We start from the raw sequence: 27,817 nt of genomic DNA, 5'->3' as shown, positions 1-27,817 counted from the left end.
ACAGTAACTCGTTAGGAAAAAGATCTGTTTAGAAATAGGTGTGTTTGTCTAATCCCTAAAGCGCCGCCCCAGCTGTAGGATGTGGCTGAGGCACAGGACCCTGGCACCGGGAGGGGATATCCTCCGTGGCACAACCTCTTCAGAGGAGCAGGTTTAGGAACCCAGTTTGATTTGCCTAATATTGCCATCAGCAGAGTTATGATCTGTGTTATTTTGAAAGAAGCAGCTGCAGAGCCCCTTGACACTGGAATTCAGAATTGAGGCAGCCAAAACAGGCAGGAACAAATGGTGAGCTGGGCACACAGCTCTTGCCCAAATGAGCTCTATCAGTTCAGTCTTGCCCTATTTTCTTGCTACTGTACTCATATGCATGTTGGATATGGTTCTAGAAGTATTGCTTTGTTTTTGTGGATACCTTGCAGTCTTTCTTTTCCCTCTAAATATGATACCAAAGTTTATAGCTTAAGGGCTAGTGAAGCTTCTCTTTCCTATCCTTGTTCATTCTGAAATGCAAGTGCTAGTCCCTGTACTCACTGCTGAACGACATATGCTTTACAACCCATGTGTAGTTACAGGTAATAAAGTCAGCAGGTGAATAACTCAGGAATTAGTTGTGCCTGTCTGGCCCTTCACCTGTCTATAGGCCTGCAACCTCAGGGCTGTCACCCTCACCAGCTGAAAGCAGGGTTGGCATTGCCTCAGGGTTCCCTTTCCTTTGCCTGATGTACATGCGCTCTATAAATGAATAATTTAATATTTGCATGCACTTCTCAGTGTGGGATGGTGATAACAAAACTTCTCAGCCTCATAAAGATTCTGTAAAGATGAACTCTGTAAAAAAGGAAGAAGACCTTGTGTAAGGTGCTGAAAGCAACATAAAAATAAGATTTCCCCCTACAGACATAAAGCGGCCAATGAAGGTGCAAATGACTGCTACTTCTGCTACCTCTAGCCCCGCAGCTCTCAAAGTGACGTGAAAGCCTTTTCTATCTCAGAAAGCACCATCAGGTATGTAATTCCCAATCAGGTTCTGGTCACAAAATGATGGTTGATTAGTGAGTGCTCAATCATCTGTTACGCAGCAAAATGAGCTGTGCGAAACACTTTGTGACCAGGAGTGAAAGGATGACTCCCAGTAAAACCATCCCTCATAGCTGCATTTCACTGCGAAGAAAATCAGTCCCACACATAACTTTAATGTTATAGTCACTGTGACTATTACAGAAGTCCCCAGCAAATATGTTGTGCAGCTGGCACTCCTTCAAAGAGGTGTTGCTGAAATCACTATATGTCTGCCTGGGAAACTACAAATCATGGAACACCTGGTGCTGTGCAGAGCTGATGCTTTCTCCATGGGCTGCATAATCCAGGCTGAGCTCCTGCAGCAAGCCTTGCTGGTGGGGCAGCAGGCAGATGTCCCCTCTGAGATCTGGCTGCCATGTTTGGAAATAACCCCGGAGGTGCTCAAGGCCAGGCTGGATGGGGCCCTGGGCATCCTGAGCTAGTCGGGGGGCAGCCCTGCCCACGGTAGGGGTTGGGGCTGGGTGGGCTTTGGGGTCTCTTCCAACACAAGCCATTCTGCGATGTTACGGTCAAAGAAGCCACCAAGTGTCATCACCACACCAGTGAGCTGGTTGGAATGCAGCTGGTTCACTAAAATTTAGCCCCCTTCCTTTAGGGTGATGCTGCTGTGGTAGCTCCTGCAATAGAATCATAGAATCACCAAGGTTGGAAAAGACCTACAAGATAATCCAGTACAACTGTCCACCTATCACCAATAGTTCTCTCTAAACCATGTCCCTCAGTACAACGTGTAAATGTTTCTGGAACACCTCCAGGGTTGGTGACTCCACCACCTCCCTGGGCAGCGCATTCCACTCTTTCAGAAAAGGAGTATTTCTTAACATCCAGCCTAAATCTCCCCTGGCGCAGCTTGAAGCCATTCCCTCTGTTTCTATTACTGTTACACGAGAGAAGAAGCCGTCCCCCAGCTCACTGCAACCTCCCTTCAGGTAGTTATAGAAAGCAATAAGGTCTCCCCTGAGCCTCCTCTTCTCCAAACTGAACAATCCCAGCTCCTTCTGCCCTGTGCTCCAGACCCCTCATCAGCTTTGTCGCCCTTCTCTGAACCCGCTCCAGGGCCTCAATGTCTTTCTTGCAGTGAGGGCCCAAAACTGGACACAGAAATGGCTCAGAGAAAGCAGAGGGACAGAGGAGGTGGAAGAGCACCTAGAAGGCTCAGGCTCAGAGCTCTGTTCTGTCCCAAAGATGTGGTACTTCTGGAAACGTGCTGTGGCTGAGGAGGGTTTGACATGGCATTGCTGGATGCCTCACTGAAGTTAGGGATGCCTGGCTGTCAGTTTGTGCTGCCAGACATCAGCCAACTGTGTCCCTCCTATTTTCTCCATGTATGCTGTCCTGAGCACAGAGCTTTGCTCCTGAGACAGTGCCTGAGCTTGGCAGCAGCAGGTTGTATTTAGTAAATGTGTGGGATTGAGCACGATTCGCATCTTTTCCTAGTGACTGCACAGGCTGCATGGGACATGGTTGTTTTTCCGAACTCGCTGTGATTCAACAGAATTCAGGCATTTTCATCACAAACAGCTGTGATTTGGGGAGGATCTGTGTGTTTCCTCAAAGAATATGAATGGAACTGTCAAGGGCTTTAGTGTCTCCTAGCTCCTATTGCTTGTAATTATCACAGTATATAAATATACAGAGACTTTCTCAGAATGTTGTGCTGCGCCTATAAAGACCTGACCTGGGGTTTGGCCCAGCCCTGGGGCTGCAGGCGCCACTCAGACCCAGCAGTAAGGGGAGCTCTGCCTGGAGCTGCTCCCCTGAGCAACCGCATTCCTTCAGGAGGAGACCAAGAGCAGAAGGTCTGCCACTCTGTGCTCTGCCATGCTTTTACTTGCCTGCAGCAGCACCAGTGTATTTTCCCTGAAGACAGTTGGAAAGGTGAAACACTCTTTGGTGAAGGTGCGGTGGGAACAGGAGCGAGGGCTGTTATGTGCTGCGTTTAGCGATCGGGGCAGAATGGATGTTTGGTGGCTCGCACTTACATGATGCTGTGTATTCTCGGTGTCATTGAAAATACACAAATGCATCCGTACACCATTCCCTATTAGATGTGGGAGTCTGGAGTAGTGAAAAAGGGAGGAATTTCTTGTCTCACGGAAGCCGATTGAAGTTTCCACTTGGATCTTCTTTCAGGCGCACGCTTCCCTGCCACTGTGAGAGCTGATCCCACGCGAGGCTACAGCGTGAGCAACGGGAGCGCAACATTAAGACGAGGAAACCGCCCGCAGAGCGCAGCCACCCCCCGCTCATCCTCGTGGATCTCTGTCCCATTCACGCCCTCTTCCGGGGGCGCCGCGCCGGAGAGCCCCGCACGCCCGAGAGCAACAACCTCCGGCACCACGATGGCGGTGACGTGCGGCTCCGGGCCCCGACGGGGCGGGGGCTGCGAAGCGGTGGCGGCGAGGCGCCTCCCTGCCCCGCCCGCCCCTCGCAGCTGCTCGGACCTCCCGGCTTTGAGCTCGTAGGTGCTGGCGGCGCGGCGCGGCTCGGGGCGCAACCGCTGGGCCGGGAGCATGGAGAGGCGGGGTGCCGTCGGGTGCCGGAGCGGGCCTCGGGTCGCGCCACCGGGGCTTGCGTTGCTGCCGCTGTGGCTGTGGCTGTGCGGGGCGGCGGCGGGCGCGGGGCCGGTGTACAACCTGACGCTGGCGGTGGCCGAGGGGCTCCCGGCGGGGACGCTGGTGGGAGACATCCGCGCCGGGCTGCCGACAGGTGCGGGGCCGCCGGGCGGCTTCCTGCTGTCGGAAGGTGGCGGCGACTCGACGCTGCTGGCCGACTTTCAGGTGCGGACCGACACTGGCGAGATCCGCACGGCGCGGCGTCTGGACCGGGAGCGCCGGGCGCGTTACAGCTTCGCGGCGGCGACGCTGCAGGGCGACGTGGTACGGGTGGAGATCACGGTGGCCGACGCCAACGACCACCAGCCGCGCTTCCCGCGGGGCCGCCTGCGGCTCGACGTGTCGGAGCTCAGCCCGCCAGGCAGCGCCTTCCGCCTGCCGCCCGCCAAAGACCCCGACGCCGGGCGCTTCGGCACGCAGGGCTACGCGCTTCTGGAGGCGGGCGGCGCTCCGGGAGAGGCCCCGCTCTTCGCGCTGCGCTGCGGACCCCCGGCGGCGGGCTCCGCTCCCGGCCCGCTGGACCTGGTGTTGCTGCGGCGACTGGACCGCGAGCGGGCGGCCGAGCACCGGCTGCTGCTGGAGGCGTGGGACGGCGGCAGTCCGCCGCGCCGCGGTCGCCTGCACGTGGCCGTGCGAGTGCTGGACGAGAACGACAACGCACCCATCTTCGGCCGCGCCGAGTACCGCGCGCGGCTGCCCGAAAACTCGGCGCCGGGCACCGCCGTGTGCCGTCTGCGCGCCACCGACCCCGACCTGGGCGCCAACGGCCGCGTGCGCTATGCCATCAACCGGCGGCTGAGCGACCCTGGCGGCTTTTTCGTGGTGGGAGCGCTCAGCGGGGTGCTGCGGCTGCGCCGGCCGCTGGACCGCGAGGCGCGGGCGCTGCACCGCGTGGTGGTGGAAGCGCGGGACGGCGGCGCGCAGCCCGAGGTGTCATCCGCGCTGGTGTCCGTGGCCGTGCTGGACGTGAACGACAACGCGCCCGCCATCCGCCTTCTCTTCCTGACCGAGAGCGGCGGCCCGCGCGTCTCCGAGGGAGCGCGACTCGGCGCTTACGTGGCTCGCGTCTCCGTGTCGGACGCCGACGAGGCGGACGGCGGGGCCGGCGCGGTGCTGGCCCTGCGCGGCGGGGACGGCGCCTTCGCGCTGCGCCCGGCGGCCGCCGGCGTTTTCTTCCTGTGCGTGGCGGCGGCGCTGGACCGCGAGCGCCGCGAGCTCTACGCGCTGCGCTTGGTGGCCCGCGACGGCGGTGCCCCGCCGCTCTCTGCCGAGCGGGCGCTGCTGCTGCGCATCGTCGACGTGAACGACGAGACACCCGCTTTCGCGCGGGCCCACTATCGCGCCGCCGTCTCGGAGGCAGCCTCTCCCGGCACGGCCGTGCTGCGCCTCAGCGCCTCGGACGGCGACGAGCCCGGCTCGCCCAACGCCGAAGTGCGCTACGCGCTGGAGGGAGAGCCCGGCGCGCTGGCGCTGCTGCACATCGACGCGCAGAGCGGCGCCGTCAGCACCCGCGGGCGCCTGGACCGCGAGCGCCGCGCCGCGCTGGAGCTGCGCGTGGTGGCCCGGGACGGCGGCCGCCCGCCGCGCTCCTCCCGGTGCCGCCTCAGCGTCCGCGTGCAGGACGCCAACGACAACGAGCCCCGTTTCCAGCGCCGCGTCTACCTCGGCCGTCTGCCCGAGCACGCCGCGCCCGGCCGCTGCCCGCTGCAGGTGAGTGAGCCCGCGGCGGGGCGGGGCGCGGGCTGGCCCTCGAGCCGGGGTCGGAGCGCAGCTCGGGCGGCCGTCGGGCCCTGAACGGTTGAAGCGCGTCGCGTTTGACGCCGGGGCCCCGCATGAGGTCCGTGGTGCTGAAACGGGGAACGCTTTTCTTCCTCGGTGGTTGTCTTCATCCCGCTCCGCCTCCTGCCGTGTGGGGTACGTTTACACGGTGCCGCGACCTGCCTTTCGTCCTGTCTTTTGCCGGGTTCTCCCTTTCTGTAGGAAGCCGCTGCTTGGAGGAATTCGGGAGGAGTGAACGGCTTTGCACTTAGGGGACGCGGAGCTGTCAGCGGCTCCTGTCAGCTGCAGGGGCTGCTCTGCTCCACTCATAGCCACAGGATTTCCGTGCTGACAAGAGTCTGCCTCCCAGTATACATTGCCTAGAAAGGGGCAATCTGTATCTCCCAAAACAAGAGCGGTTTCATTAATTTGCTTATTTATTTTTGCACTGGTCAAGTTAGAACCGTGCTGATGCAGTGGCTGCATCACCAAAGCCTGGCAGCTGGAACTGGGTTTGACACATGCTGATGTGTGCTTCTGTGAGTACTGCACCTCTGTGGGCTCAGAGCAGTGCGAGTGACCAATTGCCTCCCTTGTGAGCCACTCTCCTACATCTAATGCAGTGAATTGAAGAATAACATCTTGCCATTGGACTGCCTTGGTAACACAGGTTGCATTCTCAGTAACAATTTCATTTTCAAGCTTTTTAGGTGATTGTATTTCCTCCCCATGCTCACTGAAATGGTTCTGCCTACTACATTGTGTCGCAGAGTCCTGACTTGCCAGGTGCGTCAGGACTTTCCATCTTTTGGCTGAAGATGCACTCTGCTGTCTTGGTCTCTCTTTCAGGCAGTGGCCTAAAGCTCAATGCAGATGGCAATAACCCAGCAAGTCAGGTTGGCACCTCTTCCTTGGGCTGTGCCTTTTATCTTGGTAAGGCAGAGATGCACTACTTCAGTCTCTTGTGGAATAATGGAATCAGAATTGTTTGTTTTGAAAGGGACCTTTAAAGGCCATCTGGTTCAACTCCTCTGCAATGAACAGGGACACCTACAGCTAGATCAGAATGCTTGGAGCCCCGGCCAGCCTGAGTTTGGATGTCTCCAGGGATGTGGCATCCACCATATCTCTGGCAACCCGCCCCAGTGCCTCATCACTCTCACTGTAAGAAACTTCTTTCTTATATCCAACCTAAATCTCCCTTTTTAGTCTGAAGCCATTTCTCCTTGTCCTATCACAGAGACCCTGCTAAAGAGTCTGTTTCTGCCTTCTTATAGCCCCCTTTTATGTACTGATGGTGTCCTCCAGATACTCCTGCATACATGAGTATCCCTCCCTTATGGGGCTGTGCAGAGCTTAGAATTAGAAAGAGATTCAGTGCCTGTGGCAGCTTTGAAGTGAAATCCTACTTCGAACTTAGTGCAGGTGTTTGTTGTGTGTTACACCAGATGATACACTCTGTGTGTGTTGGGATTTAGGTGAAGCACGCTCTTGCTGCAGATCTGTGCTGGAGCTCAGGAGGTGGCTCACATTATTCTGCGTGTGAGTTCCTGTGAAAAGTGCAGTGCTTTACTGTAATGGCATCCTGAAGTGAACATAAATTGTCATGACTTAGCGACAGTCATGTTAGCAGCTATTTGTGGTTTTGTTTTTAAATTCATTTTCTTTTATAGTTCATTCGCAAATGTGTTTATTGGCTTTATAGCAATCTCTGTCAGAGGAGAAGAGGAAAAAACCACGTGTTATCTGTCAAACGATAAAGGCCTACATGCATTCCGCTGTTACGACAACTTGCACTTTGTGGGTCCATTAAGAAGGCTGCCTTAACTCACTGCTTAGAGCTCCTCCATTCCCTTTCTTTAAAAATAACTGCCTTTCTGATGGCGAGATTGTGAGGCATTTGTGAACACAGTGACAGCAAGTAAAGGTTTTGTTTAACGTTCTGAAAGGTAACCTAGGTGCACTGGGAATTGTTCCATGATTAGGGAAAGGCCTGTGGCTTTCTAGAGAACACCATTTAAAGCCGTAATGCCTGTCAGAAGGATGCTTCCCTTTTGAGGGCTTTTAAAGTTCTTGGCATGTTTGAGAGAGGAGGCTTATTCTTGCAGTTGCAGTGTCAAAGGAGAGGGATCTACAAAAGGTCTTTCTATCATACAGCCATTCTTCAGGTTTTTCTCTGCTTTCTGAAAAAGAAAATGAAGACTGAGGAGAAGGGGTTCTCTGCAGAATTTAGTTTTAGAGTGTTTTCCCCATCCTGCAGTTACAAGAAACAGAAATGAAGCCAGCCATCTAGGCTGTGAAGAGCTGCAAAAGCTGACTGCTTAGAAGTGAGACTGAAGGAAGCTAGAAGAGGCACGTCTTTTAGCTTCTTAGATTGACAGGTCTAGCTTCACTGTATTCCTGTTCAAGAAGTCAGCTTCAGAGGAGAGTTAAATGTTGTTTGTTGACTCAGAATGATACCTTTTAACACTAATGTAATTGATGGTAGGGGGACCAAAAGCCAGGATTAACTAAATTTACAGCAAAGAAATGGATCATCTAGCCTGTAATTATAATTCAGAGTTACTTGTTTGTTTATCCAATTCACATTACTGTTTTATGGGATGTGACAGCAATTACTATATTGGCATTTATCTGTTAAGTATGTGATTTAGTAGCAATTACTTTTTATTAATTGACAGCAAATATTTCTTTGCTCCCCAGAAGCCGTTCAGTGGCTTCTCAATACATGATAGTGGCTTTGTGGAATGAAGTGAGTGTTTTCAGGGCTGCCCAGAACTGCATGACATCTGTACGGTGTTGCCAATGGTTTATGGGCTGGTTTGGCCCAATTCCATGACTAGTGTGTTGGAGGGACCCACGGATCCACACCCCAGAAAGGGATAAGGGATTAAGGGTAGAGAGGGGTGCCCCAAAACAAAACAGTGGCCACGATCTGAGGAGAAACAAACTATTTTACTAAGTAAGATATCAAATGCAAGATAACACACTATATCACAGTATAATACAATATAATTAAAATTGCAGCTAATATATATATATATATAAATATAATGAGAGAAAGAGTGTCTGAAAAAAACCTGAAGGCTTTACACTAATGCTGAGACAAAACATAAATAGTCAGGTTGAGCAGCAGGGAGGAGAGCCTGACCATCAAAAGGGGAAAAGAGACATCAGGTGACTTTGTCAGGGATTTTATCTCCTCTCTGAACACAAAGTAGCTGGGGTGTGTAGTTCTTCTCTTCTGGGACAGGTACCTGGAACTGGAGCATTAACTCTTTAACTCCCAGTGCACTACATGGTGTTATGATGGGGAACATTGATAACCAAAAGTCATAAAACCATGACAAATGTGCAGCACTGGGAACTGTAAATGGCTGGGTATGGTCTATCCATTTATCAGATATGAATGTCAGCTCATCACCCACAAAAATCGTATTTTCATCCATTGCTGGCTCAGCATAGGGCTCAGCCTTTGCTAGAAGGTTTTAAAGCATTGGGAAATAAATAAGTTCTCCATCTCATAAGGTGCAGCAAACTGCTGCATCACAGAGTGAGCTCTTATATTGAGTATGTTTTGCTGCTCAGTTCATTCTTGAAAAGAAACTGCATGTTGAAAAAACATGAACGATGCATTTGTTTGTCTTTTAAAATTCACAAGTCTGATTAAAAACTCACCTGGGAGTTTTACATGACTCAGTGCAATGTGTGCAGGGGAAGCTTGCCCTGGAGGGCATTAACAACAGGGTTAGTGACACCCCAAAGCCTCACCCTTTGTGGCACCATCTGACAGGGAGAGTAAGGAGTCTGTATCCTAAAGGAAGATGCTTTTGTTGCAACCCCTTTTCCTCTGTTTACCAGTTTCTCACTGATTATGGCCTTTGAAATGCTGCTTTGTGCAGAAGTAGGTTTTTCTTCTGCACCTGCCAGCATGGCATTAGAGACGCATCTCTTTCCCTCCTTTTCCTTCATTGAAAACAAGCGTTGCATTTCTGCCAGACCCTAATAAGTCTGACTGCTGCTGGATGTGACTGAAATCTCAAGATACTGTCACGCCTATTTACTTGCACTCACAGGCTGCACCGTTTTAAGAACAGAGCTGCTGTGATAACAACAGTATCTGCTATAATAAAAGCAAGTGCACTAGCTTCCAGCCTTGACAGCTGTCTCAGTCTCCTGCCCTGACCTTGTAGGACTCCTGCATGGTGTTTTTGTCTCCGCTTCCCCTCTCTCCCTCCTCCCCTTTGTACTTTGTGCAGGCAATTAGCTTGTCATGCTTATGTCTGCTACACTTCCACTGCCCTGTGTCTACATCTGGTGCTGGGGAAGGGGTGGCAGGAAGGGCAGTTTTTAACTAATGTCTGACTAAACATGTGTGAGACAAACAGCTTGTGTGTGCCCTGTGGTTTTTCTCCTTTACAGCCATAAATACACACACATATGGTATAGTTCAGCTGGATGTATGTTGCCAATCAAAGAAACTGCAGCAGACTCCTGCACTCAGCCTCCGCTGCTTTACGTGCTGCACTGTCATTTGTTCACTGACATGTGAAACCTCAGTAAACACGATTTTACAGTACACGTTCAGTTTTTCCTGTTGTCTTTTGCTCTGAATTCTGAACTGATGGCCAGACGTAGCAGTTACATTTCACTGGAGCCATTTCTCCTCTCTGCAGGGTGAGTGCCTTGATAGCAGACCTGTGATTGGTATGAAACTAGGTTTTCTCATTGACAGTCATCAAAGGCATGAATGTACTGATATCTTCACCTCTACTTCCATCTTAACACAGGGCTATGTGTTAAACATTCTCCATAGATATACAGACACCTGATTACTTTTATTTAGGAAAACATTATTAATCTTTGCATAGACTGTTGCTTTGGACATTGGTAGCTAATTTCTTGGCTTCATTTCAGTTTGGTAGTTTTAGCAGTATAATGCTTGATGACATATACAAATGATACTTCTAGGTAGGAGTGATGTTGTGCCTTTACATGGGCATGGACTCGATAAAGCATGTTCTGTAGCACAAAGTTAAATTTTCAGCTGTCTTAACGTGCTGTTGGATGGAAGAGAGTAAGCCTAACTTTCCTGTGTATTTCTTAATTATAACATCTGTATAATCATTGATTATACAGTTTGCCAAAGAAGTGATTGTTATTTTCAGTGGCCAGTCATTTTATCTGGGTAGGGATGTATGGTTGGAGACTTTTTAGTTCAAACGGTGTCTGTGAGACCATGAAGAAAACACCATTTATAAAACACATACAGAAGGTCAGGCGAAGTTTGTGAGTGGTTTACAGGGAATATTCATGAACTGTCACAGGGAGTGTGGATATTCTCACTGTCCTGTTACTAAAACTGCTTTTCTGGTGTGCAGTGAAATCTTTGCAGAGACTTAAGTCAATCTTTCATGTTCTTCATCCTACTTATAAAAATGCTCTAGAAAATTCATGACTTCTGAGTGTTTAGGACAGCTGTAATCCCTCTTAGAATCAATATTTATTGATTGAACAGCTGATTGCTGTTGAAGCGAAAGATGCTGACTTAGAAAAGCTGTGTTATGAAGTAGAAATTTTCACACATGGTTTTGGAATGACGTGAAGCTACGTGTCATTAGCATTACAAGTACTGATACAGAAACTCATCTGCAGGAAAACAACTTCCTGTGTGAAGGGAGCTGGTCATAACCTGCAGCAGCATCTTTTAGGAATCACAATTATATGCATTTCATGTGCTCAGTATGGTCTGGTCATTTAAAAAATGATGGAATCAGAATGTAGGTATGTAGGAGTTCTGTTTGATACAAATTTCCATTGGGTAACAAACTGTGGTCTAAGATAAGTTTTTCTCATTTGCAGGGTGAGAAAGAAGTGTAATGTTTCAGGGAGGAGATTTGCTCTAATGCAGAAAACATCTTTGTTGCAGAAAGGCGGAGGATGCTGATAAAACAGTGTTCATTTTGGCTTATTTTTGTTGCTGCTTGGAGTGCCCTTTCTCGAACTAGATTTTAAGCTGTTTCATTCCATATATACCCAGAACAACTTATTCCCTTTGGATACCTGCATGCTCTCTACCAAGATTAGCTGTTTGTCCACTGAAGTTTCTTCTCAAATTATTTTCTAAAATGAAAGTGGTAGTATTGCTACTTCTTTGAAAGCTAATGAAAGTAGGATTTGTTCAGACATTGAAGTAAAAACAGCTCATCTGGAATTACTGAGCTGGTGGGAATAGCACACATTCTCCTCGTAACGGCAGTCTTTCTAGACCTCCTTGCAAAATGCAATGCAGAACAGAGATTTAAGGTCTTGGGAACATCATGTATATTTCCAATGATTCCAGGTGGACTGGAAGACTGTCAGTGTTTTAGTCTTGTCTAACTGGAGCGTCAGTACTATGGGTAATATGATAAACTCTTAAAAAAATGTAAAATACAAACAAATTTGGTAGAGCCATTTTTAACTTCTTCTTTTTGTCTGTGGGGCTTAAGGTGATTTATCAATATTTAGTAATTCTGGCATCATCTGTCAAAAGTTCTTTTAGGTGAAGTCTCTGGATCAACTGTATGGTTTTTACATTCGGACCAGCAGCACGGAATGAGTAGTAGCAGAATTAGGCTGTTACTGATCTGTCTTCTAGTTCAGATCCCAGAAGTTCTGCCTTTAGCTCTTCTATCACACTTATTCTGGCTCAGTGCTTTCCACCTTATCCTACCTTGTCTGTGATGAAAAATTGATGCAGATGATCAGTTTGAAGAAAAATTAAAACTGCAGTGTATAGTGTTGCTTTTTTTTCTTTAGTTTCAGATTAAATATGACTCACAGAATCACAGAATGGTTTGGAAGGGACATTAAGGACCATTTAGTTCCATCTGTAGACAGGGTTGCCAGCCACCAGATCAGGCTGCCCAGGATCCCATCCAACCTGGCCTTGAATGCCTCCTCATTCACTGAATGGTTCACCCAATCCATCTATCCTCAGTTTAGAGATGAGGTTGTGGTTGGGACCATGTCAAATGCCTTGCAGAAGTTCAGGTAGATGACATTGGTCAGTCTTTCTGTGTCAGCTGGTGTAGTGACTCCTGCCCCTCCTTCCCTGCATAGCCCTTCTGAAAAGCTTGTAGCTCTCAATTAGTGTTCCAGTTGTGTAATTTGTCCCACCACGTTTCTGTGTTAGCAATTAGGTCATAGCTTTCTAATTGCACTGTGCTTTCCAACTCCTCCTGCTTGTTATCCATGCTGCGCTTCCTTGTTAATTAAACTAGCAAGGTGGTCCAGGCTGAATGAAACATTGGCCTCGTTTGTAAATAAAGCATTTATTTTTCTTTCAAGGAAAATAAATAAAGCACACTCTCTCCCCTTTTAACCTAATAAATCAGTGATTAATTCACTTACACTGCTCCCATCTCTCATTTCTGCAGGGAGTTGTGCTCAGTGGTATCTGTGAATAAGGAGTTTTCCTTATTAATGAAAAGAGGTACAATTCAGACTGCATCTTCCATGATTACAGTTGTAGACTTGTGCTTGGAAAATACTCCTAGTCTTGAAGGTGTTCTTAATCATTGTGATATTCTTGTGGGACCCAGTAAGGTTGTAGGCTATTTCCCAAGGAGTTCATGGTAAGAAATCCAGAACGTGGACTTTACCATGAAGAAATAAGACCTGTAAGAGGAACCGAAGTCCCAGACAGCAAAACAGTATTCTGTTTCATAAAAGAAACACCACAAAATTTCAGTTTTCTTTGTACCCTTGCCTTGTGCCTTCTGCTGGCATATTTCCCCTTAGTGCTCTCTTTACTTCTGAAAGTCTTGTGTTAATTAGCTCACTGTAAAGGCAGAGGAAACTGAACATCAGCGGTTGATGGGGATGACTTTAGGTGTGGTGGTAGAGGGGAGATGAACACGTGAAGGTCTTTAGGAACGCTCCCTGTAGGAACACCAAGGCGAAGCTCCCCAGCACTCGGTGGGAGTGATAATGAGTTACTCTGGGATTAATTGCTTTATCTAGGTGTTAACAGTCTTAGCGGATGCAGCCTTAGCTGCATTCACTTCAGTGGGATGTAATACCTGGGGAAGCTAATTGCCTAATTCTATTTCTGGAGGAGAACTAATTAATGTATTCATTCCCACACCCTGGCAATTTCACCTAGTCGCATTTAATGTGCCTCCTGCCTTCATTTCCATTTAGTGGAGCGTTATGTCACTGGCTTCTCTGCTGTTAGTTTTTCTTTAGCTACTGTAAAGCTGTGTGTTTTGTTAAATGAACGTAGGAAGTTTTTCAGTAACTCACAATATTTTTAAGTCACACAAACTATTTTCCTTTAGCGAGATTGTATTTCAGTGAACTCTTGTCTTAGGTTTGAGGTGATGGCAGCAGGTGTCTGTGTACTCGTCTTTATTTAACCATTTTTACAGCATCTGAGAAGTAAAGAGAATTAAAAATAATACTTAGTTACCTTTCTCACTTCATGGATCTATGCTGAGGTCCAGCTCTGCCCCATATGAATAAATGGCTTTAAACTGAAATAGGGTAGATTTAGACGAGATTTCTAGAAGAAATTCTTTACTGTGAGAGTGGTGACACACCGGAACAGGTTGCCTAAGAGGTTGTGGATGCCCCCTCCCTGGAAGCATTCAAGGCCAGGCTGGATGGAGCAAGCTGCTCTGGAGGGAGGTGTCCTTGCCTATAGCAGGGGGTTGGAACCAGGTGATTTTAGAGGCCCCTTCCAACTCAGACCATTCTAGGATTCTGTATCCAGCCTTGGGTGAAGCTCTCTGCCTTAAACCCAGCAGAAGACAGAACATGGAGCACAGCCACCCTTACTGAGACAGATGTGCTTCCAGGTGAGGTGGAACTGAGCGGTCATGGGGTCACTGGTGGTGCTGAAATCAGGGTGGGAGTTCATTGCTTTCAGTTATCTGTGGAGTCTTTTTTGTTTCTTCTGTATTTTTCATGTTTTATCGAGGCGTGCAGTGTTCCTGTGCTTTGAGCACGTAAGCACTTTATTTTCCTTCTTTGATTTGCAGCTGAAGCTATCTCAGATTATTACATTTGTCTCATACATTCTGCCTGGAAAGGTATTTTCCTTCCAAAGCCACTACAACACTTACACATTTCTGAATATATAAAGAGACTTTTACTTGTTTGGTTTCTTTTTACTTGTTTATGTCAAACTTTTGTGTTCTAGTATTCATCAGCTTAATAGAACTATGGTACAGTTTTTCATAGCAAAAGCCAGAATGGTGTCTTGTTTTCTGTTCTGCTAAATAACTGGTCATGTGAAAAATGTGCTTTTAATAATACAGATGGCAATAGATTCTTAAAGCTTTTATGTTTGCCATCAACATTTGCCTTTTCATGCTTAAGCAGTCAGGAACACTTAGTGACACTGACACAACAAATGCAGAACTTAGGATGCTTTTTTGTATGAGGGATTTTTCTAATTAAATCAACCAAAGATTGTTTTGGTGTTATTTTTGTCTTGTCTTGCTGCAGTGTAGTTGGTAAATCCCAAACAACGTTATCCAAATGGTGGTCAGTCTGTTTTATTCCTGCTGTCTCATGTTGGCAAAGCGACATGAAATCAAGTAAATGTGAAAGCTTATTATGTCAACTGTTCTACTTTTCTTGTTCTTTTGATGTTGTTATGTTATACCAAAGCATCGATTTTCTTCTGTTTTCCTGGCTGTGATGATTCTGTACTTAGAGTTTAGTTTTGTCCTACTAATCCTAATTCTAAATTCCTTGCCCACTCAAGTTTGGAACTTTCAACAGGTAAAAGGTGTAAAAATAGGCAACTGGAGAGTTTTCAGCAGTTCCTCTTGTCCATCATTACTCTTAAATTTGATCATGATTGATTGATTCTCTGTTGGCTTTTACAATATTACTATTGCTGTTCATTTAGGTCTGGATCTGGATACTGAACTTGTACAGTGTTTTAAACAATCTACTGTAGTGGCTCTAGCCACGAAGAACAGCCAAACTCTATGTATTTGAGTTTGACATTTAGATGTCCATTGATCTCTGGAGCTTGACGACACTATTTTCGTTAGTGTTACTGCATAAATTCTATATAGTTTTGAGTAACCATTGGAAGGTTTTCTGCTTTATCGTTCTTGCTGTTGTGAATTTTTCTCTATGTTCCTGTGATGTGGAGAGTCTGAATTCTCAGATTTGTTGCAGCCTATCTTCAGATGCGTGTGTACATGAAATGCAGCTGGATTTTACCATCAGAGTTCACAAACATTTAACATGAGAGTCAAAACCTAAATACTGTGAAAGCAGTATTTCAGCAGGAGTAGAAAAACCTTGTGAGGTTATTATCGTTCACAGTAACTGTCAAACTTCCAAGTGTTTTTTGCAGAAAGATTCTGCCCCAGCTGTATAGGTTGTGTATGTATCTAACAGATACAGTTCCTCAACAGCCATCCTACAATGAATTTAAAGCCACACATTTTATACTTTTACAATGACTGTGGGCAGCATTTTATTACAAAATGAAATTTGCTTTCTTCCGGAGCACAGCAGCTGTAGTGTGTCTGACTGCCCACGTTTGAGGAGCTCCAGCACCAACAGGTCAGGTTCTATTGTGAAAAAGAAGCCACCTACTTTCTTTGGAAAACAGGATGCTGAGTTTTCACTGTGAAATCAGGGCTCAAAGGAGAATGTGAAATTTAACAGCTGTTTCTTAGTTTCTCTTGAGAAGGCTTACATGCTTCCATGAGGCTTGTTTTCATTGTCCTAGACAGCAAGAAACCTGACCGCTTGGAGGGGGTAAAAAAGAAATTGTGTATGTATGGGGAACCAACCAAAACAACACAACCTCACACCCACAGAGACAAAAAAAACAACGAAAACAACCAACCGTGTAAAAACAACCCAAGAGCTCACTGTCTCCTCTTGACTGGATATGTTTCTCTGTAGCTGCACGATGACGTGTTCATGTGGTTGCTTATACTCATCTCCAACTCTCTAGAGACTGTATAGATACAGAGATGTGTTTTCATGTGCAACTTTGTTGTTGAGGCTATGTGACACAAACAAATGTGGCTTTCTTGGAGGAAGGAAGATGACACTGGGCAGGACTTGAAACAAACCATAAGTAGTATTTTTTTCCATGCTGGAAGCTTGGCAGATGCAGTTACAGTGAGGAAGGAGCTGTGTGTGCATCATCTTCTGGGACAAAAGCAGACAGTGCTGTCCATTTCCAGGGCCAGTGTAGCTGACCTGCTTAGTGGAACTTGAGAGCTCTGGTGCAACTTCCTTATTCAGCCCCTTGGATTAGTACTGCTGCATGAGATAGACAAAGGCACTAATCAAGTGTAAAATGAGACACGACGCTGTAATGTTAATAACTGGAGAAGGAGCACATTAAGTCTAATTTGTGAAACTTGTCAGTATGCTGTTTTTAGTTGGTATAACAAAAAAACACTTAAGTGTGTTCAATAGCAAGCATATTAAAAAATGCTACTGTTGTAACACGTTGTTTTGAGGTTTAAACTTACTAGTTACATGTATACCTTGTGGAAATCACCCTGTTGTAAAGATGCACTCCTGTGTAGTGAAATAAGGGAACATGGATAGCTTTGCTCTCCTTTTGATAGCACTGCAGTACAGTGGAGGTTTCATTTCAGCTAATGTTAGCAGAGTAGCTTAAGAAAATAGTTTTTGCTTTCTGTTTTTTGATAAAACTAAAATTTGTGGTCCTCATCTCTTCTGGAAAGGCTTTTATTTTTGTGCCTGTCATGGGGAAATGACATTTAAGGCATCACATCAGTAACAGAACCATTGCTGATGGTTCTGTCATTTAGAAAAGCAGTTTATCTAGTAGCTGAACCTCACTTCAGTGAAAAGATCTGAAGGTAAGAATGGGAACCTTCACTTTGACCCATTATTTACTGGAAGTTTGCTTGAGTGTGGCTACTGAGCAGCTGACTTGCTGCACTTGGCTCTGGTTGGAGCCTTTGTAGGACTGGCAGGCATCCTGTGTTCCACTGACTGCTCAGTTACAGTTGAAGTGGAGTAAAAGCTTTGTGATTAAGTCTGGCTGTGATGGGAATGGCACCCTCTGAGTAGCTCTGCCCTTTTAAGTATTTGAGAGGAGTGATAAATTCAAGTGGATAGCAGAACTGGTAGCCTAATATTGTGTGTGGAGGTCACAACTGATATGGGTGATCCTAGAAATATGTTTTTTTAACAACTTTCCTTTTTCCATCAGTACCATCTTACCATTGCTAGGGTTCATCTGGCTTTCTGGTATGCAAGCATGAACCACACTAATGTGGAGGTTAAGTAGGAAATACTGCTCTTATGTTTGATAGCAAGGAGGTGTGTTAGTGGTACATAAGCCATTACATTTAATTTTCCCCGGTGGCTTTGTGGAGAGGAAGCAGGGATTCTCTGAAAAGCGCTCTGAAACCATCTCAGCACAAACCCAGAAACCCTGTGAGATGTTTATGTCAGCAGCGTTCAGAAATTGTGCTTCTTGGCAGTTCCTGCTTGGAAGCAGTTCTTGTCAAACTTATATAATAAGAGCTTCCTGTTTCTTCTTATTTGAACCCTGTGGGAACGAGGAGGGCTGTATTACAGATGGGACATAGATAGAGGAGTTGAAGAAACAGGGAGCTTAATATGGTGTGCTCCAAAGGAGGCCCTTCTCAAAAGCATTTAAAATTGGAAAAACAAAAAAGAATTTAAGCTTGTTGTTACACTGCAAGCCTGGATTGTAGATATACGTAACACACGACAAAGACATGAATATTTCTACTTGTTGATCTCTCTTAGCTTTTAGGAATGAGGCTGAATGTCACAAGCCAGCTATTGGCTCTTTGTCTGTTAGAGAAACCACCATCAAAGAGGCCACTTTTTTTGGTAGCTGAGCAGAAAGACTAGAAGTGTGCACACAGCATCACCTCTGTACTGAGTGTGTTCCCTCATGGCTGGCACTGACACGCACTGAAAGAATTTCTCCTGACGGGGAGAGGGAGGCTTTCATCAGCATGGATAGTTTTGGGCTTTTGTGGGAACCAAGTCTATGTTAAGGAAATACTTGTGGGTTTCCCACAGAATTCGTAAAGTCTCATTATGCTTGTTTACATGAAAGGATCCAAAAACAGTTGTTCGCATGACATGTCTGGTTGCACGCAAAATGCTGTGTGACCTTTAAAGTTTGATAAAAGCAGTGTGTAACTGTGGGCAGGTTAGCCCAACAAACAAAATATTAATAGATGCTTTACTGAGTGATTAAGGCCTGACAAAGGGGGGAAAAATATATTTGATTAGGTAATACTCTGCCAAAGAAATTAAGGACCAAGACCTAAATAGTAGTGCAGATTTAAGACTAAGTAGATTCTAATGTTCAGTTAGAAGAAAGGGCTTGTATCAACTATATACTAGCTCAAAATCAATTCAACATTTGTAACTTTATGTCTACTTTGTAGCTGTGTTTGTATGTTTAAGCATATTAATGTGAGACAGCTGCTGGTGCTTTGTACAGAGATTAAGTCCACATGATGAGCCTTTCTTCTATGCAGTGGATTTAGTGCTATTCATACTTTGAAGTGCTGCAGCAAAATGCTGTTCCACCCCAGAACTGCCTTGCTTGTAAGCAAATGGCATAACACTACAGGCCTTTCTTATTTCTGCATTATGATGTCAATACCTAATACTCATTTATTTTCTCCACCTTTGGGAGAAATACCTGACATTATTGGTTCCGACACAGGTATCAGGTGAATACATACCAGCATGGCTTTGTTCACATTTATCGCTGATACCTTTGCTATGGAATGCTGCCACTTTCTAGACTGAGTGTCAAATGAGCCTTGTTAAGGCAGAGACTGTGCATTTCTTTCTCTTTGAATACCGATGGTCATGACATTATAAAGTTAACGATTGCTCTTCCAAAATTCCCCAAGCTATTGCTAGCAAATTAAAAAAAAAAACAACAGTGGAATTTTCTGTAAGAGGAAGGATTATTAAAAATGGTGGAGCAGACTATTGCAGAGTTTAATACAGAATTTGAAGCAAGCGTGTTTTTCTTTCATTCATTTCATAATAAATGACAAGGCTGCTTTTGAAAACTATAGTTTGAGAATTTTTCTGCATGCTGGATCACATTGCGGGCTTTTCTTCTGTCTGCAGCCTACCTGAATAATTTTTTAGGTTTCTCTGGGAAACTGTACAAGAAATTAAAAAATATTTTTGAGAAAGTTTTTTTTTTTCCTACTTTCCATAGTTTCTCATTCTAGATTTTGTTCTGAAAACAAAAAGTGTTATTTTAGCTACTTAGCCATGGCTTTCCAGGCCAAGTACAGTACAGTGTGCATGCTGTGAATGTGTAATGACACAGGAGTGTGAACCACTGGTGACCAATTTGCACTGCTGCTCTTAAGATGAGGCCACGGAGCATCCTCTCCGTTATTTCCAGTGAGAAGAATACTCAGTCCATCAGAATAGTCAGACAGACTGGAATGGAGTCCAGTGTTGCGAGATGGTTCTTCTGCTGGAACGGCATCAGCAGCTGTTCTGGCTGTGATAATGTACAACACGCAGTGCTTCGGGAGCTCTGGGTTTGTCAGGTGGTTCTTAAATGTCTGTGTGCCTGCAGAGCACTGATGCTGTCACTGGACTTACACAGTCGATATGGCAAACCTTTTCACTTCCAGTGGTGTGACTAACTGTGGAGAAATATTGTGTGGTATTTTGTAAATGCTTTCCATGCTTACTGATCTTTTGGAGCATACTGTTTGGCAGCATTATGAATCTTAGTGGCACGCTGAACATGGTGGCTAAGTGGAGATCATTTTTGCTTCCTGTCACAAAAACTTATCTGCAGAACACAATGAAATGCACAGATTTCTCTAATTCTGAAGCTGGTGGAGAAGATAAGCTTCATTTACTTTGTGCTCACGCAGGTCTTTCCCACCAAAGCACTTCACTCTCAACATAACTTATCCTTCAATAAGTTTCTGATACATCTTTTTGGCACCTCATATGAAAGATCACATTTAAAAATTTGTTGTTCAGCTAACTGCTTTTTGCCTGTTATGATTGTTCTCCTCTCTTTTCATTCCTAGTTCTCATTTTTCTGCAAAGTTCTGTGCTTTGATACTAAATGTATATATTCATATTGGGACTGACTTTCAATTTTTTTTTTTATTTTATGTTTTTGAGCTAGGACATTGGATATCCTCCAGCTGTGCATGCCTCCTCCCCAAGTTATTTCTTAGGCAAAGGGAATTTGAGATGCACATGTATCATACTTGCTTTAGGCACCATGTGCTTTTTCCATTATTCACTACTGTCAATTCATATTCTTCGGCCTTTCTGTCAGTTGATTTCAGTCCTGCCCTGTGCTCCATTACTGCATCCTATCTTTAGATCTGCACTCTGGATGCTTCTGGTGTTTCAGTAAGTGCAGTATTTCCAAATTGGAAACGTCTGCCAATTAACCAAGTTCTATACATCATGATGCAGTGAATGTAAGTGGCAGAAGTTGTGGAAATAGGCCGTCACAGTGTCTGCTGATGCCAGCTCCCATGAAGATAAATATTGGAAGTGCCTGGGCTGTCTTGATCACCTCATTTGTAGCCTCTAGCTGTAATGCAAGGACAGTACTGTAACTTCTGAGGTCCAGGAGCCTCTCCAACACTGGTGCTACCAGCAGAGAGGTGGCTGAAGTCTCCTCCCTTTCTGTTGTCTCAGCATCAATTTGAAAATATTCACCTCCTTTGGAGAGAAAAAGTATCTATGTGCATGCTTTGTTAAAGGTACCTGCTTTACATGCCTGATTATATGTCATCTGCAATGGTTGATATGAGACATCATAGCAGGGTTGATATGAGTAGTTTACGGAAGATATTAGGAGATTTTTTCTTAATGTTGACAAACAACATAACACAGTTCATGAAAAAGAAAAGGCATAATTTAAAAAATGATAAAATGAAATCCTTCCTGAGTAGAAAACGTCTTGACATGGCACATCTTCGGAAATGGTTTAACATGTTTGGAGAAAGATTGGATGTTTGCATGCAGTGCAAGAAAAGGCACTTCAGAACTTTGGGGAAGAGGAAAGACCAGAGCTTTAACTCAAATATATGTTGAATCTTTCAGTGGGAAGGAGAAGGAAGATGAAGTGAGTAGTTATCAGCAATAGGTTGTTGGTTTTTTGGTTTTTTTTTTGCATTTTAACTCCTAAAGATGTGGTGCTAGACATTGTCCAGGAAGTTTTGAATCTTTATAATTCCCCTTCAACAGGCTGTAATTTCATTTAAGAAAGAGGGGAGCAGGAAAAATGTGAGGTTATAATGAGGCAGGACAAACGAGAACAGCAATCTCCAATTGCATGCACTGGAAGAAGATCTTGAGAATGAAATGCATAAGGGTATTTACAAGTGAGCTGGAAAACTGCAGTCAAACGTGGAAGGAGCTGCAGCCTAGATCTCCCTGTCTGCACTGCGCGCTCTCCAGTGTCTCTTGTGTGGCTGAAGCAGAATAGTCCTGCTGTGAAAGCTTAGCTGCTGCGATTCCTGCTTGTGTCGTTCAACAGGAGCCAGGTCTCTGTAAGAAACTTGTTTTACAAGGTTGGTGAGAAGACTGTAGCTGCATGCCTGCTGTGTAGTTGCTGGCAAGGGGCAGCTGCCACCCTCTGTGGGGCCATAGGAAGAATGGAAAACCTGTGTTAGGGATAACAAGACATTGTGAGGTTGGGAAAAACAATCTGTTTTGGGACTAGATGGTGAGAAGTTCCTATGCAAGCAGCTGAGATTAATGAGAGTTGTGGAAAGGTACCAGTACTGCTCATGAGCGATTGGGAACAAAATCTCATTATTCAGCAATTCCCTGTTCTGTATTATAATGTGCTTTTTGGTATTCTCTAGAAAATGCAGCAATGTTAACAGCAATGTGAATTGAAGAGCTACAAAATTTAACATGCAGATGTCACAAAACTACAGGGATCCTTTTGGCTTAGTAGTATCCAGTCTACTTATAGTCCAAATACCATGCTGCAAATGGTCTCATCCATTAATCTGAGCAAAAATGTGGTGAGAAAATAGAGAAAAATGATGTTACTTAGTGACTTAGTATTAGCAACATGCTGTCTGAATATCCAGGGAGGCTTCAGTCCTCTCTAGACATACATATACAGATTCTGCTTGCCCCAGTTGGACATGTCTCCAGACCTCAGAACGTAGCATCTTCTTTTCCTGAGAGAGAGCAGATGACTTGAGAACAAGTCTGGAGCTGAGCAATCAGATATAGCCATCTTGGTTTGATAATCTCCCATTTCAAAACAGTTCTGCTGCACAGGAAGTATAGGGACTGTGCAGGGCTCCACTGTGTTGTTTGTGGGAGACCTCCTTATCAGAGTGAGGAAAACGAAAAGGGATGCTTCCATCTGTGTAAATGATGTGGCCAAGTTATACCCTGTCAGACTTTTCCATTTCTTTCCTGGAGCTTTACAGATCTGTTGCATTCATTCATTAAAATATGCCGTTGGTATGCAGTGTGCCCTCTTTAGATGTGATGCCATAAAACCAAGCTGCGTTCTGTGCCTGTAGGCATGCGTGAACTACTCCCACAATGATGATCCTTTTGTTCTGTGGTGTGTCTTGGCTCAACTGGCTGTTCTATTTAAAAACTCTCCCTTTATGCAGGAAAAACTTGTTGGTGAACAGTAATGGGACAGGATCTACTTCTGCAGCATGTTTATTGAGCACGACATTTGTCATTCTTTTCCTATTCTTGATTTGACCCTGTTAGCTGGCTCTGTACTGTTCTGGGCTGGAAAACTCTGTAAAATTACAGAATTTGGGTTTTCTCAGCTGTGGAATGGATATGGCCCAGCAGAATAGCTGTTTCAGCCCATGGAGTCACTTCAGTTCCTATGGGACCCTTTTCAGTTCCTGGGTCCCATCTGATGAAGGTGTGTTCTGTTGTGGTTTTTAGATGAAAAAGATTAAATCTGTTTGCAGTAGGGCACCATCCAGCTGCATATCCTGGCTTGTATGCATTGTGGCTGTCACATAAACGGAGTTGTGTATTAACAGAGAGGGACCACAGCAGAGGAAAGGCTGGTGCACCCCACGATTTCATGCAGACATCCGGCTAGCCTGTGGCCAGCATACACCTGGTGTGTGAAGGGGGTTCACGTACTTCTGACCCTGTAATTCTGAGACAGGATAGTTAACCACCTGGATGTTCTATGCTCATCTAAAGATCTGTGGCTTATGGAAGGGTGTGTTATGCACAGTCATGTTCATTCATCATACGTGAGGTTTGTTTGGCACGAGGACTATCAAGTAAATTTTACTAGTTGTTCATTGAATGGAGTTCTCCTTGAGCAGAGTTTCCACTCGAGCAAAATTCTCGTTAAACTAATCAGGATTTGTAGTTTGGGAGCAGGAAGTAATTTATGGTAAGCTCTGTTTTAGACATGAGCGTGTTTAAGAGCTTTACTTTTAGATTAGTTTGTGCAAAGTGTAGACTGGCAGCTTTGTGATACTTCTTTTTGTTTGAACGTCATGGGTTGTCATGATGTCCTTTACCCTTTTGGGTGGTGCTCTGCTTCCTCCACGTACTCAAAAACTGGGCCATCTGAATTGTTTGTAAAACATACCTGGCTTAAGGAAATTACTGGTTTAGTTATGCACATCTACTGCACGCAGTTTTTAATTTTAAAATAATTTTTTAAAAAAGCTTCTTTTTTGTTAGACAGTATGCTCTGTTTTGTTTGGTGTTATGCTCTTCAGGTTAAGGTTTTGCCTATTTGTTGCCTTTTGATTTTTCTGAATTGCTTACGGTTCTGCTTTTTGGTTAAGTCTTTAAACTGCCTGAGAGCCGTATAGAGCAAAAAACAGCTGGGGACAGACATGGAACATTGGAGTAATTGGGAAAAAATGGTGTGTATGTGAAAAAAGGGAAGGGGGGGAGATTTCTCTCCAGTTTGTTAAAGGCTTCATTTCTGCACCAATTATTAGAATATATATAGATCCCTTGCCAATTTTAATGTTTGCAATGAACAGAGTATGAAAGTATTTTAAAGTGCTATGAATACATTACTCAAGCTGTGAGTTTGGCCGTGTTTTCAATTTTCCATAAAAGCAGAAATGAACTAAGAGAACTCTCATCTTCTTACTTGAAGAGATTTGAATTGGCTATAATTTATAAGGCTACAGTTACACAAAATACATGCTTTCGTTGGGAGAGAGACTGTTGTTTTTAATGGTTAGGGCATGGATGTTGCAGGGAGCTGGTGAAAGCAGTGCAGGCCATGCTTCTCAGCGCCAGGCTGAGTTGCTCACTGATGACTCAGATGTTATTAGCAGTGTTATTTTGCCAATAAGCACATAAACAGGTATTCACAAGGGAAGAGGGCATGGAAGGCTTTGCATATTTGTTAAAATTTGGTGGACCGTTTAAACAAGCAGTTAGAGTGACAGAAATATTGGCTACCTGTGCTGATGTGTCCAGAAAAGCCCATCACAAAGTGCTGGAGAGCCTCTCCATACTGTTGAAAACAAAATGAGAAGAAAGGCACAGAGCACTGTTAAGCTACTCTTGTACCATCAGCTACAGTCACTGCTAAACCTAATTTTTAATGGATGGGAACAGAATACATGTTTTTCAAGGGTATATGCATGAGAATAAGAAGTCAGTTGAATTCCTTGTTGCCTATGACTGAGGTAGCAAGGGTGTTGGAACTTGGTGATCCTGGGGATCCTTTCCAACCCAAGCCATACAATGATTCTAAGAAGCATGGGGTAGAAGAGAGCCTGCCACTAGTTCAAGAAATACATAACCTTGAACCACAGGTCAAAGGCTGATGCTGTGAGGAGCATAAAGGGGAGCTTGCACAGCACTGATCAACTTTATTTTTAAAGAAGAGTTCCTTCCTGATTTACAGGAAGATGATTGATTTCCTGCTGCAGCAAACCTGCAAGTCCAGTGCATAGCATAGTTGTGTTGCAAGTGTGGGAGGCAGCTGGCACTAAATAGACCCTTTCTGAGACCCTTTCTGGGCTCATTGAAGCATTAGGTTTCCTGAGAGGACTTTCTACAATTTTGTTGTTGTTGTTGTTCAGAAATGATACATTGAGGTTGGCTTCTCCTGTGTGTCTGCCATGCTACCCTTGCTTCTATGCTAAGCTATCACATTCACCTAACAAATGCAGCAATTTTTAAGTGGTGATATAGGCAGTCTGCACTTGGTGTTTATTGACTATAAAGGTGCAATAACAAAGCCTTCTTCTCTGACAGCAAAATCAATTTGAGACATTTTTACTCACTGATCCTTCCAAGTGAGAGTGGAACTAAGCACAGAATTTTTTAACTACTCTGACTAAGTGCAAATACATCCCAAGGACCCTTATTTCATTTTACGTATCTTTTAGTGGAGAAGTTAAGCTCTGTTCTTAGTGATCTTGTTCACAAGGTGGCTTCATGAGTAGTTGTATCAGCCTCACCAGGAGTGTTTGTTGAGCACTGTGGTTTGTAGGCAGGAATTAGCAGCTCAGTTTGAGGGTTTGGAAAACATATATAACCATGGTATTTCAGCCTGTGCTAAGGCCGTGCTATTGCTGGAAGAGTTTTCAATCTACTTCCTGCCACTCTCCATCTTGTGCCGTGGGGTCAGCTGAATCAAGCTGAGCTGAAATCTACTGTTGCAACAAGAAGCTTCAATGACTGGCTTCCACTGGGCCACCTGCTGAAGGCAGACCTGGGTGTCCCAGAGGAAGGAGTGGAAAGGGCTGCTTATCCACATCTGCTGTTCTTCTTTCACTCCTTTGTAGCATCCTCCTCCAATTTCTCCGTTACAGATACCAGCAAAGTCTAAAGATCATTTTATCACCAGTGTTCTGCCTTAAGGTCACACACCTGCTCTGCATTCAGGATATGTACTTTGGCCATTTAGGCTCAATAAGCTAGACTGCCACATGGCAGCTTTGTAAGTACAGTAATTATGTTAATTGATTTAAGATGAAAAAATGAATTATTATTAATTTTAATTAATGTAATAATACATGTTACCTACAAAATAAACCAAATTATCATTCACAGGATGGAACTGTAATGGGAAGAACATCTCAAACAAGAAGATAGTTCTTTTCAATTAGTTCTTCTTTCCAAACCATCCTGTTAAATGTAATGTTAAAATAAATCCCACCCCCAGAAATTAAAATGTGGTCCGGTATGAGATCATCAAAATGTGGTCTGTACAAAATATTTCTTGGTGACATATTGCAGATTATTAAAGATATTATTCATAGCTCCTTGGTTTGCTCAATTAGCACAGAGGAGGGAAACTTGTGCTCTGCCGTTGCTTGACAGTAGTTCTTAAACTTGGAGCTCTAAACTTGCCAAAGTTAATGAAAAATGGATTTATACTTATGCTCTGAACTGTGCATAGCAAAGGTTTAGCAGGCTATACAATGTAAAACTGCAGCATGGCATCTGAGTATGAATGGGCTGAGTTGCTTTTTTAACTGAACAGTAGGAGTTGTCTTCAATTAAATAAGGTTTTAGTCCTGGTAATATCTGCTACTTGCAGTGACAACTGGTTTTCCTTCATCAAAATATGCTGTCTTTTCACTTCTGTTCTTCTAGCATATATGGCAGTATAAATAAATGATAGAAATCCAGGCTGTGTTTGCACAGTGAGGAGGGTTGTCTAGACCAAACAGACCAAGCAGATGCTTGACCTGTTAGCAGATGGCCTTGGTGCTGGATCCTATGCTTCATAATCCCAAAATATGTTTTCTAACCACCACACTAACATGTAGTAAGTAGGCATTAGCAGCACTACTGCTTACTGTGTATTGACAACTGATCACGCTGCACGTTGTTGTTTGAGGACAGGCTGACAGTTCCTCTTCTTAAAGTCAAGGTTCATGCCTTTAGAACTTAAGCAAGTAGATAGGATGCTTTATTCTTGTATCTGTAAGTTAAGCCTGCCATTCTGGGGGGAGGAGGGAGGGGAGGGGTGTGCGGTGATCAAACATGTTGAAACAGATAATAAAAAAAAATAAGTATTTGTTAAAACTCTTCTTGGGCTTAATGTTGGCATTAGCACCCACACTGCCTCAGGTAGCTAAGAGATAAAGATCACTAATTATAGGGCCTGTAAGTAAGAGCACTGGATTAAAGACATCCAATTAGCCAACTGGCCAGAGGAGCTGAATGCTCTTTGTGGTGGAAGATTACGGACCTCCAGAGGATGTTTCTGGCAGCTCATGTGCTAATCTCACAGGTATGATTATGTCTGAAGGACTACTAAAGAAGAACAATTATTAGTAAATAATCTTTATTTCTGCAGCCTCATTTCACTGAAAGCATACTTTGGAATTGTAGTGTGGTGAATG

At 44.8% G+C, this 27,817-nt stretch overlaps 1 protein-coding gene across 1 annotated transcript in view; it reads left to right on the top strand.

Moving 5' to 3' along the window:
* Positions 1-3,596: 3,596 nt before the first annotated feature.
* The window catches only part of DCHS2 (dachsous cadherin-related 2), an 89,109-nt gene continuing 64,888 nt past the window's right edge, over positions 3,597-27,817 (top strand). Inside the window, 1 exon segment of the mRNA XM_048941932.1 lies at positions 3,597-5,408. Coding sequence (XP_048797889.1) covers positions 3,597-5,408 — 1,812 coding nt within the window.

The sequence above is a fragment of the Lagopus muta genome, chromosome 4, assembly GCF_023343835.1.
Source record: "Lagopus muta isolate bLagMut1 chromosome 4, bLagMut1 primary, whole genome shotgun sequence".
Classification (NCBI taxonomy): domain Eukaryota; kingdom Metazoa; phylum Chordata; class Aves; order Galliformes; family Phasianidae; genus Lagopus; species Lagopus muta.
The sequence above is the reverse complement of the archived record's forward strand: the minus strand, read 5'-3'. Positions and strand labels throughout refer to the sequence as shown.